The sequence below is a fragment of the Crocodylus porosus genome, unplaced genomic scaffold, assembly GCF_001723895.1.
Source record: "Crocodylus porosus isolate Cpor-Errol unplaced genomic scaffold, CroPor_comp1, whole genome shotgun sequence".
NCBI lineage: Eukaryota > Metazoa > Chordata > Crocodylia > Crocodylidae > Crocodylus > Crocodylus porosus.
The window spans coordinates 21,961,755-21,983,527 of record NW_017728909.1 but is presented as its reverse complement, the minus strand read 5'-3'; the positions used below and the strand labels follow the sequence as shown (position 1 = coordinate 21,983,527).

Below are 21,773 nucleotides of genomic sequence, written 5' to 3'. Positions count from 1 at the left end.
AGTAAAGAGCTATATTACAGTGGAAGTATCCTCACTTAGAAAGAATGTTTGTCTACCTATTAGTGCAAGCCTCATGATGAGGTGCACCTCATGTCTTAAATAAGAGTTAGGAGAGCAAAATACAGGTTGAGTGGATGATGATAACTGATTGCAATGATAATGAATAATCAAATTAACATGCCAGCGAGCAGCAGATGGGATACTGTAACTTTGCTTTTCCAACTTAACACTTAAGGCTTGTTACATTTTAATATAATGAGCTGTATGATATCTGGTGTGGGGCTACCAATACTGAAAATAATGTGCTCTTTCAACCTATCTTCAAGTATTGACAGTTCAATTAAATTTCATCCGATGAACCACATTCTTGCATTCCACATAGTGAAAAAATGTGAAATGATTTTTCCCCCTTTGAAGCAAACACAAGTTTTTGTAGAACAGAGCAAATCATCTGCCATGAACATTATTTTTAAATAAGTCACCATTTAAAAATATCGTTCTACTCATCCGTCAGGCCAGTAAATCATCTCGTGCGTGTGCGAACAGATACATTCATTATACTAACTCCTCGTTAAAGAAGGGAATAGAAGGTGTTGTTTACAGCTCGAACAAATCACTATCTTCTGCTGCTGCTAATTGCCAGTTCTCCGGCAGCCCGTGAGCGCCTGCGGGAAGCGTGGTGTTGCTAGGCAGCATGAGGCATCCGCAGGTGTGGCAGGAAGCTCTGCGCGGCACTGCCGACACGACCAAATTACTAAAAAGCAGAGAGCCACGAAATGAAGCTGCCTTCCGTCTAACTTCATGTTCAATTTGGGAATCTCCATTACGAGATCTCATCTATACAGGTGGAGACGTAATGGCACGCTGAGACTTCAGGACAACTGCTGCTACGGACCAGCATCTATTGTGTACCGCGCACAAGCGCTGGGAGCCAATGGGGTTCAAACACAATAGAGCGCAGCCAACACGGCCCTAATCACATACAAGGCACAAAATCAAACGGCACATCAAATGCATCCTCCTGTTTGTTCCAAAGAATCTTGAATGCTTTTAGAAGAAGCCACAGTGTTGACATATATTATGCAAAGTATCGTGCTGACTTTACATGTAAATCGGGATTTGTCGGCTCCAGTGGCTGCAGCTAGCGCAGCATCAGACATGGAAATGGCATGTCATCTCATGCTGACCAATAATCATTATTTTACAAGACGACACAGCACAGCCTGCAGAGTTTCCCTGGTTTTATTCACATGCTGTATTGACTGTAATTACTTCAAGAACAGGAGACTTTCCCCAACTTCTTTAACTCCATTTTTTCCAGCCGTGAGGAAAAAAAGAGAATCTAAACCGGGAGTGAAGCTCAGCATTTATTTGGAGCTCTTGCTTTTTCCTTTCCCCTTCTGCCAGCTGACTGACTAACTCAGAGAACGAGATGGCATACAAAGTCTCCACCGAGGATCTCGGCATGAAACCACTCTACAGCATAGCATGGATTCTTAATGACGATTATTATATATGCCTATATCTAGCACATTGGGCATCGGGAACGGCATTTCCAGTGCTGCTCTTGATCTCAGCTCTCCTGAATAGCTGCTCAGTATACTCTGGCTTGATCAACTCTCTCAATTTAAAGGATGTTGTGAAACACATGAGCCCACTGGACTTGGGGGAGATCTAGTCATTTTACTATCCATTGGATCCGTTTGCAGAGAAATGCTGTAAGCAACACACAATCTGCAAAGTGATTCCAGCTTTACGTGAAGTAAGATATTATACAGTGCAACAAGTACGTGGAGAAGGAAAGAGTTTCGAGCATCTTACTTACCCTCCTTTGAGCCAAGGTTGCTTTGATGGATCTCCATCATCTTGACCCTTAAACAGACAAAAGGCAAAGTTAGTTTCCGGAATAAGACTACCAGAAATAGGTCGGTGGGGTATGGTTTGGGAGAAAGAGCAACCAAATGAAGTACACGTCATGCGGGTAAATGCACACAAACACTCCGTGTCTAGCAGAACCTTAGATGACTGCAAGAAGGCAGAACAGCTCATGGGGACACGCATGGCGGACAGGAGCTCATCCAACACCTCGGAGCAGGAACAAAAGAGCCTGTTCAGTGCACCTCCCCTTTCCAAATGAGTCTCGGATGACTGACCGGCCTTCTCTATCCAACCAGGGAATCCCTTATTGCACCGGAGACCAGCGTGGGCCAACCTTTGTGCAAGGTGTGCCCCAAATGAACCCCACACCCTCCTCAAGGGCCGCTCTACTCCCCTGCCCTGGCCAGCTCTGCTTTCTGCTCCCTAGCCAATCTGCCCCCTCCTCATTCTGCCACATATCACACAGGCTGCCCGTGCCACTTATGGGATGCAAGCCATCGGCTGGCCACCCCTGTGTTAGCCCATCATGCTTAACACTATAAATACAAAATCCACGTGTAAGAACTGAACAAACAAAGGGCCGATGTGAGGTCACCGGCAGAGTGAACGTCCTTTCCTTTGCAAAGTGATCTATCGAGGTGCTGGCATTTATTCGTGCCCATCAGAAAGGCATTGCAACCATATACTGGGATACCTACTGGTACGGGACGCCCTGCACGGCGCCAGGAGAGCTGCAATGCCTCAGCACCCAGGAAGAACCCCACAACTCTCTCAGACACGCGTCACTCCACGCCACACTTACACACGGCTCGTCAGACGTTTGTGAGCAAAATTTCATTTGACTTGGAGGATTTTTTGAAATGGAAATGTATTTGTCTGATGAATGGAACCGCCTGAGACTTAGGATTTATGTATTTACTTTGTCCCTTCAGGAGGCAACAAGTTGGTTGTGCAAAAAAAAGAAATGGTTTACACTCTACTTATAACCAGAAGATCGCTGGGATTTCTATCCCAACTCTCATGGCTCATGTACTTGTTCCAGCAGCTATTCTGAGGTATGGGAATGAGATCGGGACATCCAAGAGTAGGTTCAGCTCGACTAGTATCCTTGCATTTGTAGAGTCAAGAGTCCAACCTGAACAAAATTACTGCATTTAGGATTTTTCCCCCTACATTTTGAGGTCTCCAATTAGAGGCAAGTATAAATCAACTTTTTTTCTCCTACAGACAAGTATCCACTCCAGGACTCCTATACCAAATGTAAAGGGTATCTGTTGGTGAATACTTGTCAGTCTAACAATGCATGGAAAACAACAGAGAACAGCAGAAAAAAAGAAAAAGGCAAGTCTCATCTGTTATGGACTGAGCTAACTACAAGTCCTGCTTGCGCCCAAGCTGAAGGCTGTCCTGGCTGAGGATCTGGGCATTTGGGTTGAGGACCAGAGACAACAGGGAGGTGGGCCTGACCTTTCAGCACCTCAGAAGTCTAGATATAAAAGACGGTATTAGAAAATATTAGGTTTTCCTCCCATGTCCTCAGGTAGCCGTACACATGGAAGACTGTCCTCCTGCCCTCTGCACGGGTCCCTGGGCATCCCACGTGAAGCTGTACTACCAGCGCCTCCTCATCGGAGCCCGACGTCCCCCTGCCCCTCTGCACTGAGCAAGGAAGAACAGGGGCAATGGGAGGGGAGACCGTGGGAATAGAGAAAAATGGACTTTCCTTTGGAAGTACAAGCCTGGGTCCAGAAGTGAAGGGAGGAAGTCTCTAACCTTTCCTATTAGCATCCAGAGACGGGGATAAAAAGAAGATCGTTATAAAAAGTCACACCCAGCTGAATTTATAAAATGTTGATCACAGTAACACAGGGAAAGAAAAGCAGCTTCTTCCACTGGAATAAGTGGCTGAAGATATTAAATACAAACCAGCCCTGATTTACTGCTAAGGGTAACTTCTTAGCATATAAAGAGCGCGCTAGGCAAAGTAATTTGCTTGGTTTGCTGGAGATGCCCCAAATTAAATGCTTAATCTTCACAAAATGAATATGCCCAATTTACTGTTGTCCACAATCTTTTAAATATGTTTAGGGAAGTATCAGGTATGAGGAAAATCCTCTGAATGACACTCGGAGGGATTTCAGATCCATTCAGATGACTAAGCACTTCCAAAACAGATATTGGGAGTAAGCAGGGTGCCTGCTAGAAGTGGAAATAAGAGGATTGATCTGCAAAGAAAGGTCCATCTTGAAGGTCGAAAAACAGTGTAGAGAGAAAACAAGAAATGCCAGAAGTCAGTTTAGGCCAGGCACCACAAAGGGAATTAAAACAAACAAGAGGCTCTTTGGGCAGACTAATGCAAACACAGATCAAAAAGAGGAGCGGTGCACCAGCAAGGAGGCAGCAGTGGTTAGAAACCACCCAGATGTGGCCCGAAAATCTAAACAACTGCTTTGCCCAAGTCCTCAATAAGGACGATACTGTTGAACATGGAGGCAAAGGCAAGACGGCAATGGAAATGAACCCAATCCCAGGGAAAGCACAACTCAAGAGACTGATGGGCTCAAGTCAGGGAAGCAGATAATCCCCACCTGAGGGCTTGGAAAGAACTGAGCACAAAAGCCACAAGCCGTATAACAAGTCCCTTTAGTGAGTTCATCAAGCTGGAAATTTGTGCAATACACTAGAAGAACAGGGAACGCAGCACCTATCAACACTCATCTCGCTGGACATCAGTAAAATGCCTCCTGGGGCACGAGTTAAAGTGGGGAAGATTGAGATTAGTACGAACATTTGGAGGAGGGTAAACAGCTAGCTAGAAGGGAAAATGCAAGCCAGCTCCAAAAGGAGAAAGGCCGTTAGCAGAGTTCTTGCTATTAGCACTAGGATCATTTATGGGACTGTGCTTTTTAATGTGTTAATTATTACCCTCAGCAGAAAAAGTTGACATGTGCTGATAAATCAAAGCTGGCAGGCACTGCCAATATAGGAGAGGAGCAAGATAATGTACAGGAAGAAATGGATGACCTTAAGGACTGGAAAGGTAGCAGTGGGATGGCATTTAATAGCACAGCGTTCAAGGTCACATGCTTGGGGACTAACCAGTATTTCCTCTGGAAACAACAGAGGAGACAAAGACCTAGGAATATTTGCAGTGATGATGACTATAAGCCACCAAATAATGTGGCCACGAAGAGGCAACTATGATCTAACGATGCATCAGACAAGGTATTTCCAGTAGAGACAGGGAAGCATTAGTGACCCTGTTCAGGGCACTGCTGAGACCTCAACTGGAGTGGCATGTATAATTGCTATCACCCACGTTCAGGAAAGAAAATTTCAGACTGGATGTGTCATCATACAAGAACCACTGCATTGGTCCAAAAACAATGGGTGCAAATTGGCTACGGATACATTTCAACTGGAAATTAGAAGGCGGTTCATAACATACACCCACCCCTTCAAAGAGGAGGGGGGAGAGGGCAAGAAGCTAACGCGGTTCAAGTAGGAGCTGGATCAGTTTATGACTGGTATTATTTGATGTAGTGCCTGCAACATCAGAGGCTGGACCTGCGACCCATGTACCACTTCCACGTGCATTCAAGAAGCCTGGGCCTGGTGCTCCATAAATTATGATGCCCACATTGGGAATCAGCAAAAGACAGAAGGACTGTAAACATGGTGCAGCCCCAGGACATCTTATACCCTGCCATAGACAGAAGGGATGCCAGACAGGCATGCTGCTAGAGCAGAGGAGAGCTGCCCGTGCTCTGCACATCAGGAAATGAGAGCCTTCAGCAGCAGACGATGGGTCCGGGCGATGCTCCTTGGGCCAGCACAGAGCTCGCAGGGTGTGCAGATAGCACTGTTAGCTCAGAGACCAGACTGCAGTTAGCCAGGTCCAACTCCCAGTCCAGTATGCGTCACACTGGCACAACAGATTAAATGAGAGATGGATGCAGAGAGAGTTCAGGGTGACAGCTGATGTTTTAGCCATCGCTCTGCCAACGTGAGCAGGGAAGACAGGCAAAGAGAAACCCCTACACTAACCTCAATCCAGGCATCCAAACAAAATAACTGGGGAGTGGGTTGCTCCTTTAACCATCCCAGTAAGGCACAAGAGACCATTCACGTAGCTCCTCGGGTTGCACAGGGATTATGGACCACGCATCCCAGAAGCTGGCTCAGAATCATGCCCCACCTGTGCTGAGCTAACACTGATTTTGCTCATTTGTATTCATGTGTAAAACCATATCCAGTGCCCCATTAGTGGTTGTTATTGTAGGAAAGGAAACTCGAAGTGTCACAGCCCTATTTGGTTATATACTTCCAGTGCTGGCAGCCGATAATTTTACAAGCTTGGAGCCCGTCCAGCAAAACACTTACTACCACGGTAGTAGCAGTGCTTACTACGAAGCGGGCAGACCACATTGCTCCCAGTAGCATTTAGCGAAGGTCTGGGGCATAATTCAGTGATTTTCCTACTAACCAAGAACCACGATTAACAAAGAACTTTAATGACCACACAAAAACACAGGTCATATTTTGGGATAATGAAGCAAAGCTAACAGAGCCCCTTACTTCAAATTTGGTATTAGTTTTAGCACGGCCCAAAGGCTCACGGAAACCTACACAAAAAGCCCCTGGAGAACTTGTAGCATACGGGTGCAGCAAGGACTGGGATTACCAATCACGTGACACAGCTATTTCAAAATAATCCGACAGCATTTCATGCTAGATTGCAAATTATTTCAGACAAATAAAAAAAGCTGTTTCAATGGCAAGATAAAAGGAACATTTATGTGCTTTTGTACAAAGAGCTAAATTTCATGTGAAAGAAATAAATGCATATATAGCTGTCAAAAATATCAAGTGTAGAACATGAAAAGTTAAAAAAATATATAACACCACAGAGCTACTGGGGTGAAGGGAAAAGTGCTGCTTTTTAAAACCATTTTATTTTTTGTAAAAATGCATGTTGGACATGTTATCAGCTCAAATGAAAAGCAGGTATCTAGGCATAAAGCTTAAAATATCATGTAATTATTTAAAAGGCACCAAAAAAGCCCCTAAAAAATTAAGTGTCCCCACTCAAGGGCAAATGCCATGACAGATGGTTAAAACTGAAAGCAATTTTAATATCCAATTTTGTTTTCGTAAAAATCTGGACCAAGTTGATAAGAAAGGAGCGTCTATGCAAGACTTGTACTAAACTTCTGAGTATACCCAATGAGAATTGATGTTTTCAGAGGCACTGGAAGACTCAAACTGAGCTATATAATTATACTAGGCAGGAATCATGATCTAGTGATCTGAGCACATTACATTTCATCATGTCCAAAGCTGCATCAAGCCAAAGATAATTAATTCCTATAGGCCCACTGGGTTTGCAGTAAAACCCAACTGTAATGAAGAAAAATAGAATCAGATGAAGTAACTAAGTAAAATGTTTCCCATCCGAGGGGCCATCATTGAACACCTTAAATTCAGGCAACTCAAGTTTCCACGTGGCAGACACAGTAGTGTAACAAGCAGGACACGTGTGTGCACAGAAAGATGAAGATGACAGGATTCAGCACAGATCATGAACACGCTGGTAATTTCAGAGAAAATGTCATTGGAGAGACATCTGCAATTAAAAGTCATATCAAGGCAGTTCATGCACATGTCACTGAGCTATGGCTTGAAGCTCACATAGCAATTTGTGAAACCGTGACATAGTCGTTGGCTGGTTCCACCTTCAAGCCGAAACAACAAAGCACGAGGTTCACACCACCGTACTACGGAAAGCTGATTTCACTCCAGATAAACTCACGCGAAGCAGCTAGGGCAACAGCCAGGTAGTTCACAGACTCAGAAAAGAAAATGAGAAGCAAACAAGCCAAAATTCCTTCATACTGGATGAGAAAATGCAAACCACGATAGTCACTCAATGGAAGACTATAAATGCCCAGGGCAGGAGAACATTTCTCAAGGACATGTTACACCACTAACACCAGGCAGTCCATGTGCTCAAAGTACAAGCAACAATGCAGATTTGGGGTAGGTGCCATGCCGGGAGAACAAACGCCTTCACGTCAGCACACACATCCAGGTCACAATGGCAGATCTTGTTCACACTCTTTACTGGCATGCCATGCAGTGGAACTCCGCAGAAAATAATGCTGGTGTTAAGGAACGAGCACAGGGATCTACAGCAAACTCGTCCTGTAGCTCTTGGAGCATCGCCTGACCCAAATACTGTAGTTCCTCATAATCGTTTCAACTCCAAATGCAATGGTTACGCAGAAAACAATTAAGAAATGAAGAGAAAAGAAAAGCTACCAGTGAAAATACTGGAGACCAAAAGCATTTCATTAATGAAGGAGAGAAGAACGTAAGTGGGGTGCTTGAAAACATGAGATAAACTATTTTTACATCAAACCCACTTACCCTTTGCTAATGTGGCACTTGCACTCGCGCAGAGAGATCACAGAGCACCAAACAGAGGGGAAAGAAACTGCTCAAAATGGGATTTTTTTTCGCTGCTAAAAGCTAACCCGCACTGAACAGACTCTTCGTAACTCAGACACAGTATTAGCAATTCCTCCAAAAAACAGAACATGCTAAAACTCAGGAAGGATCTCAAAGCCTCGGCCCAAGCAGCTTGGCAGAGGTGGACGGGGCATGCACACACAACACACTGGGGCGTTGGGGAAGGAGACACGGCGTTAGGAGGTATAGTATGCACAACCTGAAGTTCTCCTCTACTTCCTTCTGCAAAGAAAGAGAAAAAGAGGAAGGAGAGGAACATGGTTAACAGAGCAGATTTCGACCATGAACTTGGTGAAAACGGAGCAAACCTTTGTGGAGACTCCAAGAACGGTACATGGGGCAAGGAGTTTTTAGGGACCTGGAAAGTTTGTAAATTAGATCTGTTTACCTAAGTTAGGAACTGTTTCTCTTACAGCTGTAGCATAGGGGCTGGCGCTCTTATGCGCGTGAAAGTTGCTTCACTAAGAGGAAGGCTTCTGGTTCGCCCTCCGTGCGCTTTTCAGTCTCGATTTCTCCTCACAATTAGACTATCGCGCTTTGCAGGCATGCCGGTCAGGCAAACCTGGAGCAGGGCAGACTCTCAGCAAGGGTCGCAAAGCCCTTATTCTGCAAACAACGTATTTCTAGGATGAGGATGCCTTCGGGGTCGGCCATTCTACAGAAAGCCAAATACTGAGACAACAAGACAGGAGAAACTTGCCCCATTTATAAATGATGTAGTGAATGCTTTTCAGGTTTGCTCCTTCCCTCCTGATATCAGGTTACTTACTGGGTTCTGGCTGCAGTGGCATTACAAAGCCTCCCTGATTTAGCTATGGCTGGACCTCCTTATTCCATGAGGACCTTGTTTCAATGGGAGACATCATCCACTTCTGCCAGACTTTAGCAAATCTACTCCACCTGGAACAACCCAGGACAGGGGCCAGCCGGGTAACCAACATGCATGAACGCATACCTGTGCGAGTGAGGCGGCATCTTTCTTTCCACTCCTGCCCCAACAATTCCTACTTGGGTTTCTCCAGCCCCCTCATCCTGTCCCCCTCTCCCAAAAACAATGCTAGCAAGCTCCAATAAACAGGGACACTTACCTCACAGGGCTACTGGGAACAGCGCTTCAGCCCCTACTCAGATGTCCAGCGAGGTGTGCAGCAAGGACCGCATGCTTCCAAGAAGGAAGCTCAGTCTGAGCGACCAAGATATTTTGGGGACGTTTCATGCACTGGAAACATTACAGAACTCTGAGAATCTACGGATGAAGCAACGTGTCCATTGGCAGAGATAGCAGCTGCTATCCAAAAAGGGGAAAGACTCTTTCCAAAAGAGACAGGATGGGAAAAGGTTATGATGTTGGGGTGTGATATTCCCATATCCCATGTCATGGTGGAGGATATTCCCACATCATGGTGGGTGATATTCCCATGTCCACATCATGGTGGTTAAAGCTCAGCCATGGAACACACTCTCTCTTTGTAACATCACCAAAAAGTTGACAACTTCTTGGCAGATACCATTTTTCTGCCTCATTTATCACGGAGTGCAAGAATTTCATGCAGGCAAAGACACCTTGCACTAATAATCACAGGAAGGTGCATCTGAATTCTGCTCCCTCCATTTGTACCCCAGACAACACTGGATTTGAACAAACCAGTCTTCTTTATTCCCTCCCTTTACCTTCTTGCCTCTTCCCAGAAAAATGCCTGCCTCTATGGTGTGCATTTGGTCTTTTCCACCACTATTCTAAAGACCATTTCTGGATTTGACAAACTCAGGTACTCTACTTCATGGGAAAAATCTAAATGTTTCCTATAGTAAAAGCTCATATCCCCAAAAGAAAATAAAAATGATTATAATGAAAGGCCATTCCATGATGCAGTTATTGCAAGTGTCACCCCAACTCTCAGCAGTTGCACGCAGTTCTGGTTAACACAAGCACTCTGAAAATGCTAGGTACTCAGACGTTTCACAGGTCTTCTAATGGAGATGCCTGTACCGGTCTGACAGAATAGTGTTCAAGTCAAGTCCTCATAGCAACTAGAGGTATTCAGCTGAGTCATTAAACCAATACGCGAGATTACTCTCTATAGGGATAATTATACATCTGCGCTCACTAAGATATTATGAGAACAGACAAGCTACTTTAACTCGGTCGTTTAAAAAGTCAAATCATTTCACATGAGTGACAAGTAGAATCGCAACAAAATCAAAGACTTATCAGGGATTCTAGATCAAAATACATCTGGCCACAAAATCAAGATGTTACTACTAAAAAAAGGTAAAGGCTTGTATACAGATTGCAGTTCAAATCACTATTTTTATCCCTCAAAACATCTCTTCAGTGCACAAGATGGACAATTCTCACTTCAGCCTTGCGGACATTCACTTTCTTCTGGGAGAGTTGTTGCTTTCCCCGGGAGAAGCCATGAGTGTATAGAGGTTCAAGCTTTTTCTCCCGAAGTAAAAATGTCAGCTCCAGGATGAAAATAACTTGGGAACAAATTACTTCCAAGAGAGTTTCTCCTGGGAGAGCAAATGTCTGTACACACTGATAACCAAAGCTAATGGGCAGTCTTTCCTTAATGTACTGCTGCCATCTATTGCCAGGCAGACTAAGGGAGCTGGCAGAGCATACTAAAATGTGTGCACAGGGTGTCCCCTGCCCCAGGTGCACAATGTCAGCACTGCAAGGTCTCTACTTTTCATTGCTTCAGCATTCAAATGTCTGTACATGTGGCTCTCGTTACGTTTATCTACCATGAGAACAAATCTGGAAGAATTCTTCCAGATTATTTGAATTTGTGTGTGCATCTTTAATGAGCAGCTATGCAATATTTTCCTCGCTTACTGTTCAATGAACGCGCCATCTTATCATACATAATTTCCTCACAAGCTGCTCTGCAGTGCTCACCTCATCTCATATATCAGCGTGCTCCACAACCATTTATCACCGATTAAGCTGAAAAGTATTACCCTAATTTGCAGGTGGAGAGTAGAGAACCAAAAATTAAGGTTGAAAGTATCCACTAATTGTGGGTGCCCAATCCAAAATGAGTAGGAACCAATTTTTCATTATGCTTAAGCAAAGGTAACACTTGGGATGCTGAAAGTGCAACTCCCCAGTTAGATCACCTGGAGCTCACAATGCTCAGCACTTCTGGAAAACTCAGACCTCAAGAGCTCACATCAGGAAACTGGAATGAGGAACACGCAACCAGTGACCACATGTGAAAAGCAGGGTTTAAATGATCTGTTCACCATCAACATGGGAACTCTGTGGCACAGACAGTGACAGAATCTTGTTCTTCAACTGCCTTGACCATGAAACCCTACTTTCTTTTCCTGCAGTCCCATGCTTCATGCAACACACACCTTCCATGCAGGAACTGAGGCAGGGGTCTTACTGGCAACATTCCCCTTCACTACACAAACCTAATTAATACTCCAAATAGGTCTGTCCTGTAAAACAAAGGAGACTGGAGTCCTGTGGAATAGCAGCATGCAGTCATGCAACTAATAGCTGTGCCCTAATGCACATGCTGCAAACACAAGGGGCAGGGATGGGGAGGGTAGCATTAAGGTTGCATGGACAATTGGAAGTCTTGCATGTCCAAACTTTCAAGCACTTCCCTTTTCAAGCTTGATGTCCCTTCACTGTGTGCTCCTGCCTGCATGGGCCATGTTCCACATTTTAAAACAAGTCAACTGAAGACAAAGAATACATATACCCCGTCCTGCAGTGTCAGGCATGCAGGGACCTTTAAATCCACTACCCGGATCTCTCCATCTTGAACAGAGTAAAGAGCCACACTGGGTTGCCGCCTTCTAGTTGCACAAGCATTACAGTGGAAAGAGACTACCATCGCCCTTGGGCTTCATAGCCCCTTGCTGACAGAGCAGAGGAATGGCAAGGCTCAGGGCTCCATGCCAAGCTCTAGACCCAGGTGCAGTCTAATGGCTGAGACTTCTTCCTGCTCCCTCCAAACTCGCACGTTCTGCCCTCCCCCATCCACCCTGTCCTGTCTCCATCAGTCTTATTCTCTTCAGCTGCCCCGAGTCTCCAGGCTCAGCCAGTCCTACTCTTCCCTTCCAGACTAGCTGGCTCCCTACCAGCTTTATCTAGGCCCCTTATCCAGTCTCCCTATCCCTCCTCAAAATCCTCGCCTCGGTCTGCCCAGGCAACCCCAGTCCTCCCTTCCACCTGGCTCTTTGCATCCACCTCTCCTCCACTGGTTCTGCTTCAGTCTCAAGACCCAAGCTCTTTGTCCCACCTCCTCTGCCTTACTACTCACCCTATCCCAAAAGCTGCCAGGGTTAGTTTTCAGGCCTCACCGATCTGTCTCCCACCCCATTCCCCTCCCCTCTCCTCCAGATCTGGCTCTTGTCCCCACCGAGTTCAGATTAAGAGGCTTCTTCCTCCAGGTTGCCTGAGCCCAGCATGGACTTACTGAGAACACAATGGACTGACTCTTGGCACTGGGTTCAGCAGCTCAAACTAGCTCTGGCACAACTCTGAACCACATATAAAGTATGAATTTGGGCTAAAATATGCTTAGTGGACAATCTTTAGTTCATTTAGCAGCTAAAACCTAACAAGTCTCTACTGGGCACGCAGAATGCCTTACACCCAGTTACATTTGCACAGACATGTCTGCTGCCCTCTTTCTTCCAAAACATTTCAAACACCAGCTCTGACTTGCAGGGTAGCCCGGTTTTTCAAAAGTAAGGATGGCCAAATGTTTTAGCCCACCAATACCCGTGTCTTTCACTGGCTTCACTCTTTTAAAAATGTCTGAACAGTCTGGGTTTGATTCTCCAAAAGTCTGCTCCTAGTTTGGAAAGTGTCAACCCTAATGATTTAAGTTTGGCAAATCTATGGGCAACTGAAAAATGGGGTTTGCAACAAGCAGTGTCAGCAAACCTTAGGATAGGGCAAATGCTACCATCCACACCTAAAAGGACACACTGTAAAAACCCCTCTTATTTTCCTTCTAATTCAGCTTAAATATGGTAATTATTCAGGTACATCGGTCACGTTTTGTCTTGTTCAGGCAATTTACATTTGTATACAGCTATAAATAATTTAAACCTTTATACCAATTCTTCATGACAGGACACAGATGAATGCGTGCTTTCCAGATTATTTATGCGGCCCTTTGTCACGGAGTTGCCAAATGTTTTTATTAAGTATTGTGAACTCAACCTAGGAGATCACCAAATATTATTCGAGGGTAGCAGCAGGCAGGAAGAATTAGGTTACTGCTGGAGCTAACCCACAAACTGAAAGGCTGCAAAAATGCATTTTATTTTTAAAATAAGATGTCAACAGGCATCTTCAGGTGGAAAAGCAAATTTCACTGCATTTGGAATATGATGATCATAAAAAGGAGGGTCTCACCCAGAAATCTATTATAAATATAATATAGCAAAACAAAAATAAAAAAATCCCAACAAGGCATCTCTAAGCAGCTACCCTACAACACTTCTTGAGAAAATAAATGCCAGATAAGCCCCATTTTAAATTAAAAATTACATTAATGACAGGTTTAACAATTAATGTTGTCCTCATCCGACCTCTGGGACCCTGGGCAGTAACTTCATTATTGCTTCTGTGACTACAAAAGCCAATGTTGCTTCCTCACCTCTTCCTTGATCCATTCGTTCCTAGCCTAAATGCAAGTACTAAAAACGGACCCGCTCCCCCACTCCAGCTCCATTTCGAGTAAGCCTAGCCCCTGCACTGGCTTCCTCTGCTCTGCTGCATTAAGGCTAAGCTTTGCCCTCAGGCGCTAAGCCAGGGGATGGCACACTATAGCCTGGAGGCTGGATCTGACCCACCAAGCTGCACTGATGTTCAGGTGGGGTGTCAAATCATTCCCTAGCATGCCCTGGCTACAGAAGCTGATGCCTTAACTACACTAACCTAACAGGCCTCCAGGCTCAGGTGGACTCTTGACCTAACGGTTTTGGAAGAAAAGGGCAATGAAATGACAGCGACAGTGTAAATACTGACACCCCTTCACCCCACCATTGTAATGCAACCTCAGATTTGCATTTTACAGATAAAGAAACTGAACCAGAGAAAAGTGGAAACTACGGCAGCATCAGGACCAGCACAGAGCCCAGGAGCTCCGATTCAATTTGCACCTTTTCTCTATTGCTACAGAGAGTAGACCAGTAGCTTAAAGTTGCAAAAAAGTAGGTTGAGATTGGAGATCAGGAAAACACTTCACTGTTAGAGCAGTGAGGCAGAGGAATAACCATCGAGGGAAGGGGGATTCTCCATCGCTGGAGATGTTAAGGAGAGGTTGGGCAGCCCTCAGTCAGGGATGATCTGGGTATAGCAATACCTGTAATCTATGATGAGGGTTTCCTAGGCTTCTGGGCAGTGCTGGTTGCCCCCCGCGTTTCTGCTCCATGCATCAGGGGGTTTTGAAGCCTCCCCCTGAGGCACTGGGTGTTGCTGCAGCCCAGGCTGGGGATGGGGCTGGGCTGTGCCAGTGCTCCTGCTGGGACTCAAACCTGGAGGGTCCTGGCTAGAGGGACCCGCCCTTCCACGACCGACTGTCAAATTTGGAGTCAAGAAGGAATTTTATCCCGTGGTCAAACTGGTATAGATTGGGGAGGGGGAGCTGCCTTCCTCTCTAGCTGCTGGGGCCATCACCCTTTACCTGGGATCTCGTGAGATATATTAACAACCTTTATAGAAGCAAGACATTGATTGCTGTGGCTCCCCTGCTTTCCCTGTGGCAGGTTCGGACGCGATGCCTTGTGTTGTGTCCGGGTTGAGAGTTTTACTAAGAGGCTGGACAATGGATGTGTATGGCATGACTTCATTTCTGCCTCAGGCATCTGCAGGACCTTTCCAGCCCAACTTCTCCATGATTTTATGACTACAATTCTCTGCTCCCTTTCGACTATATTATGTTTTGCTGTGCCTGTAATCCTGCCACGCTCATATGAGATGCACACTGCATCCTTACACGTTTCTTAGCACTTCAGAAATCATTTGGGTGTTTCAGTTATATAGCTGCACATTGTAAAACTAGGGGCACTGAAGATTGTTTTAGTCATGACCTAAAATTAGATATAATAAAATAAAAAATAGATGATGCTCTCCCAGCACCACGTGCTTTCAGAGTCTGGGGAAGCTGTGCCTCAGAAGTATCCAGAAAAGCAAGAGACAAATGAAGAATTTCTCAGTGCACTAGAAGTTCTACACATTTTTTCAGATATTGCTGTTCATCTTCCAACAACCACTGAGTGCACCCTTTAACAATGTATTAAACACGACCTGTCCAGGGCACATTAGAAGTATTCTAATGTTTTAATCTAATACAATTTACTAAGTTTTGTTTGAATTAATTCTACAGCCAATGAACTGTTCTCATTATAAAAATCAGCCTGTTTTACATCACTGGAGAAGAGGAGGAGTTATCTATGTTAGTCTGAAGTTGCGCAGAAGAGGGGGCGGAGGGCACTACTGGAGTGAAGTTGCACATTATACTTTTCCCACACCAAAGCTGCGGCGTGTGAAGCAGTGTTAAAGCTAGAACGCGCTGTGAGCAGTTGCACGTTAAGAGTTAGCACCATTCCTTGCTTTTACACTTCTGACTTGCCACAAAAGAGCTTGTGAGTAGGGACATGGCTAAGAGCCAGGGCACCTGGGCTCTACCCAAGTTGCAGCAAGGGAAGTTGAGGCTGGATATTAGGAAAAATTCTCTCACAAGGAGGGCAGTGAAGCACTGAACCAGGCCACCCAGAGAGGTGGTGCAGTCTCCATCCTTGGAGGTGTTGAAGATTTGGGTGGACAAAGCCTTGGCTGGGAGGATGTAGTTGGGGTGGTCCTGCTTGGAGCAGGGGGTTGGACTAGATGTGGCCTCCTGAGGTCCCTTCAACCCTCATTTTCTATTATACCCTTGCTTGAAAAGGGAAGATGGGAGTGGTGTATCCTGGGATGCTGGAGGACTGCAAATTGCTCATTTTATTTCTGTGGAGAGGTCTGAAGCTACGCTAATGAGCTAGGCAGCACAGCCCAGTCCACCCTCTCCTGAAGTGATATCACTCTGACAGCTCAAAGGGCATTTAGCATGAGCTAACAAGCTTCATTCAGTGTGCAGATGTTCAGGTTTTGAGAGCACTTAGGATGGTCCAAGTGTAACATGTAACTTCACCCTTAGGAGAATAACTGGTCAGAGAAGCATAACCGTTTGTAAGCAACATCCGACTTGCCTACAAAAGCTTATGTCTTTCTGAATTGGTTAGTCTCTAAGGTACAACCCTGCCCTGGCTTTTGCATCCTGGAGACAGGTATTTAACAGAAAGCAAATACTGACCAACAACTCATGGGACTCAGGCAAGATCTCAGAAGAAGGGAAAATGGCAAAGAGCTCCTATCTTTTTAAAAGGGCAAATCAGAGACCGCAGAGAATCACAGGCCAGTCAAACTTCAATAAAGATATTGAGCTTAACATCAGTGTGTAAGTACTTAGAAAAACACAGTGATAAGCAAAAGCCAAGATGGATTTGTCAAGAGGAAATCATACCTGCAAACATGATCTCCTTTCATGGTAAGTTGATGAGTTTTGTCGATAGAGGAAGAGCAGCAGCTGTGATATACCAGGAATTTAACAAGGCTTTTGATACCGTCTCCAACAAAATACTCATAAAATGAACTCAGATATTTCATTTAGCTGGAACCACTGCAAGGGGGGCACATAACTAGTTATGTCAGCAAGCTCAAAGAGCAGCAAGGCAACAGCTCAGTGCCTAATTAGGAGGAGTTATGAAATGGAGTTGCTCGGAGGTCTGCCCTGGGTCTGGACCTGTTTTATACCGTCATTAATGACCTGAAGGATACAAATGAATCTGCACCGAGTTAAACTACAAATGATACCAAACTCGATGGAGTAGCAGATGCTGGGGAAAAGAATTAGGATTCAAAATGCCCTTGGATAAACTGGAGAAGTGGTCTTAAATAAACTGGATGCATTTCAGCAAGGACAAGTGCAAATAGACTGTTTCAGAAAGAACCATTAATCAGACACACAAACTCCCAAAGGGGAGCGACTGGCTAGGCTGCAATGCTGCCAGAAAAGCCCTGGGGATTACAGTGAACATTAATGAGCATCACCTGCATTCAAGTTTGGGCACTGCACTTCAAAAAGCATGCAGACAAACTGAAGAGGCATAATATGTCATCTGGACACCATCAGCAGCTGTGACAGAGGCAGCTGCATCTTCCAGCTACCACCATGCTGCCCAGAGGGATTGTGTGGCTGCCGCAGCAGCAGCAAGTATCCATCCATGCACCCCGACACCAGCGCCTGGGGATGCTGCCTGGGTCACCCAGCCTTAGTTACACCGCTGACAAACTGGAAAGGGTCCAATGGAGAGCAACACAAGTGACGAAAGGTCTGAGAACGTGACACCTGAGAAGTCTGGAAGAACCTGGAAGGTGATTTATTTGGGACGAGAGCAGATTGAGAAGTCTCTGAATACAAAAAGAGTGGTCGTGAAAAGGATGGCAATCAAGTGCTTTTTGTCCACAGGGAACAGGAGATATAGGTTCAGTACTGTATTAGAAAGAACTTTCCGAGGGCGGGTTAGGTCACCTAGACCGCTTGGGGGATCACCATCATTCTAACTTGTTAAGATGCACAGCGGGGATGGCCCTGCCTCGGCCATGGGACCGGACTCAATAATTTTTGAGGCCGTTCAGGTCCTGTTGTCCTGCAGTTCTGTACCCATCTCTGTCTAGGAACACACAGCTCAGCAAATGCACACTAAAAAAGATGAGAACACGTCTGGTGGAGAAATGGCATTAATTTCCATACTGATTATTCTGAATAGCTTTTATGACTTTCCACAAATGGAAAGAAAATTAAATGAGTGCAGCTGAATTATGAGACTTTCAATGAGGAAACAAAAATACATGGCACAATTTTCTTCCAAAACACCCTGCTTTCACCAGCCTCTGGAACAAAGAGGCACCTTTGCTCCACAGTTCACCAACACCCCCGTAGCTGCAGAGCTATTTGAAATGAAAGGTCACATGTAAAAAGCAGAGGCTTGGACACAGTGGGCACTGTGGCAGGAAGCCACCTTTGTTTCTCCCCAAAATCTCTGTGCTGTGACAATTTGACCAGGTCCTAGAGCTAGAGCCCTACCGTATGGATGCGGTGACTCGTCAACACAGCAGAAAGGCTAGAGGGGGAGGGTTAGAAACTCCCCAAGAGACAGCCACACCATTGGCTGCAGTGGGAGAGGCCCCTGTGGAGCGCGATCGCACACCAGACCCTGAGGGAACTAGCAACCCCGAGGGTGGGCTAAGTGACAGTCCCAGGGAGGTGTCCAGTCCGTCAGTGGCAGAGGGAGGCGAGACTCTCAGGGAGGAGTCCAGGGAAGCCCCTGAGGGTGAAGGCGCACTCCCTGCAGGAGCCCCCGAACTCTCTGCGGACAGCTTAGCCGGGCGAGAGGAGTTCGAGCAGGAGGTTCTGGCGGACCCCAGCCCGGAGGACCTCCAGCAAATAGCCCAGGAGCAGGAGAGCGAGTTTACCCCAGAGAAGAGGGAGCAGGAAGTCTGGGATAAGGGACTTCTCTACCGGTTGTGGGCGCCCAAGAACCGCGCCCATACCTGGGAACCCCATCGCCAGATCATAGTACCTCGCAAATACAGACGACGATTGCTCTCCATAGCTCACGATTTATCGTGTGCGGGTCACATGGGCAGGGAACGGACATGCCAGCGGCTGCAGGCAACTTTTATTGGCCCCGAATTGCCCAGGATGTGCCGGACTACTGCCAATCTTGCGAGACATGCCAGCGGGTGGGCAAAAGCGGGGACAAGAGCAAGGCTCCCCTGCAGCCCCTCCCGATCATCGATCGGCCCTTCCAGCGAGCGGGGGTAGACATTGTGGGCCCGCTGAGGCACAAGACCCGGACAGGGAAAAAGTACATCCTGACTCTAGTGGACTTTGCCACTCGGTACCGGGGGCAGCTGCCCTGACCTCCGCCGAGGCACCTGTGGTTGCTGATGCCCTAACCAAGATCTTCTGTCAGCTGGGTTTTCCCTCCCAGATCCTGACCGACCGGGGTGGAAACTTCCTGGCGGAGGTGATGAAGTGCCTGTGGGAGTGCTGGGGGGTGAAACACCTCAAGACCACAGCCTCCCACCCTCAGACAAATGGGCTAGTGGAGAGGTTCAGTGGGACCTTGAAAGGGATGCTAAAGGCCGATGTGGACTCTAACCCCAATGACTGGGATGAGAAACTGCCGCACTTGCTCTTTGCCTCCCGGGAGGTGCCCCAGGAGCCCCCGGGGTTCTCGCCAGTCGAACTGATGTTTGGGAGGCGAGTTCGAGGTCCTCTCGATTTGGTGGGAGAGGAGTGGGAAGAGAAAATCCCCTCCACCAAGACCTCCGTGGTGGAGCATGTGCTGAACTTTCGTCAGACCCTGACTGACATGATGAAAGTGGCACGAGAGTCCCTGGGACGGGCCCAGGAGAAGCAAAGGTCCTGGTACGATGAAAAGGCGCGCTTGCGTACCTTTGACCGCGGTGATAAGGTTATGGTCTTCCTGCCACTAAAGACAGACAAGCTGCAAGCCGCTTGGGAAGGTCCTCATGTTGTCCTGGACAAGCTGGGTGATGTGACCTATGTCGTGGCCAGGAGTGGGAGAAAGCCTGAGACTGTTCATGTGAACATGCTTAACCCTTACTTTGACAGAGGGGATGCGGTGTTCCCAATTTCCTCAGTAGAAGGATCGCCTGAGGACCCCGAGGAGCCGGTCATGTCCGGTGACTGGGATGGGGAGGCAGGAATAGAGGGACGCGGCCCCCCGTGGTGTACCTCAGCTGGAAGTTAATCCCTCGGGAGCGAAACCTGTCGTCTATCGAGAAGGAGTGCTTGGCAATCGTCTGGGCACTGAACAAGCTGAGGCCCTCTCTATGGGGGCAGCCGTTCACTGTCCTACCGGGCCATGCCCCACTGCGGTGGCTGCAGATGATGCAAAACTCCACTGCCAAGCTGCAGCGATGGGCCTGGCAGCTTCAGGAGTTCGACTTCACCGTCGAGCACATCGAGGGAAGCCAGAACGTGGTCGCAGACGCCCTGTCACGAAAGGACTCGGGGTCATGGGTCGGGTGGACTCAGGCCTGCTTGAGAGCGCTCTGGATGGGAAGTTCCTCAATGTGCTATCAAGTTTTATATGTGTTATTGTTATGATCAGTATTATGTGTTGTGCAATTTCTCTTTAGGTGTGAAAGGCGACTCTTCCAAACAAAGCACACTTGCACCCATAGCTCTGTAAAGCCAGGGGCCCAAGCTTCTAAAGGGCGGGGGGGAGTGTGGCAGGAAGTCACCTTTGTTTTTCCCCAAAAATTTCTGCCCTGTGACAACGTGATTAGGATGGGCTCAGCAGAGGAGACGCGCACCTTCACCCTGTCTCTTTTGGTAACCTGAGCTGGCTGCAGTCCTGAGAGAGGGGGGAAACCTGCTCCCTCTGCTACGGGACTGGTATCACCTACCTGGGTGAGGGGCATCTACCTGGTGGGCTGCAGTCTGCCCAGCAACTAATGATGTATTTCAAATTGGTTAGCTGACAGCCAACCAGGGCTGGCCTCCACTGGACCAGGTGAACGAGGTCGCAGGGGCTATACAAGTTAAGACTGCCCAGGAGGAGGGGGCAGCAGCCATGCGGGGGACTCAGACTTAGAGAGGAGCTTTACCATCTGAAACTGGCTCTCTCCCCCATAGGTCAGGAGCTGGGAACGGCCTGCCTCCAGAGGGGATCTCCACCAGCCTCGGGATGATGCTTGTGAGTGAGCTACTCAAGATCTGGGTAGATATCTAGCTGGCAGTAACTCAGATGCATGATCAAAAGGCTACCTCAGCCACACTGTTTTGCTCTATGGGATTTCTAGGATATTGCTCTATCTTGTACCCTATTTTCACCCTACCCCTGTAATCAGTACAGCTCTCCTTTGTGACCGGTGTAGGTGACTTATTGAGGGGGGGGGTCTAAATTATGCGTAAGAGACCCCTTATGTCTGCGGACTAAGAGAGACTTTCCTTTTTGCCCCCGACTTGGGGAAGTGCCCCAAGTGCCTGTACTGGGTCGAGTACCCGTAGGACTATTAGGCCTGTTTCACTGAGGACACAGGGCCGAGAGAGTCCCCTCTTAGGGTGGTGGCAGCTACGTTACCCCCAGGCTAGCGAGTGTGCTCCAGGAAGGGGGTCGCCCGGACACGAGGTGCCCCAGGGAGGCGCTTGGAGCCTGGCAGGTGGTCGGGCACAGGGAGGTGGGTGGCTCAACGCAGGAGCGCCCCCCACTGGCCCGGCCACAGGCACATCTACACAAGATACTTAATG

General features: G+C 47.0%; 1 protein-coding gene across 4 annotated transcripts in view; it reads right to left on the bottom strand.

The window, feature by feature from the left end:
• UNC13B (unc-13 homolog B) overlaps window positions 1-21,773 on the bottom strand; it is a 315,070-nt gene that overhangs the window by 120,610 nt on the left and 172,687 nt on the right. For 2 of the 4 annotated variants that reach the window (XM_019531898.1, XM_019531899.1), the window contains exons 2-3: window positions 8,609-8,631; window positions 1,826-1,872 (exon numbers count right to left, since the gene is read on the bottom strand). In XM_019531898.1, the coding sequence (XP_019387443.1) occupies window positions 1,826-1,872; window positions 8,609-8,631 (70 nt within the window). The remainder of the gene's footprint in view (window positions 1-1,825; window positions 1,873-8,608; window positions 8,632-21,773) is intronic. The other 2 variants (XM_019531900.1, XM_019531901.1) reach the window with 1 other exon arrangement.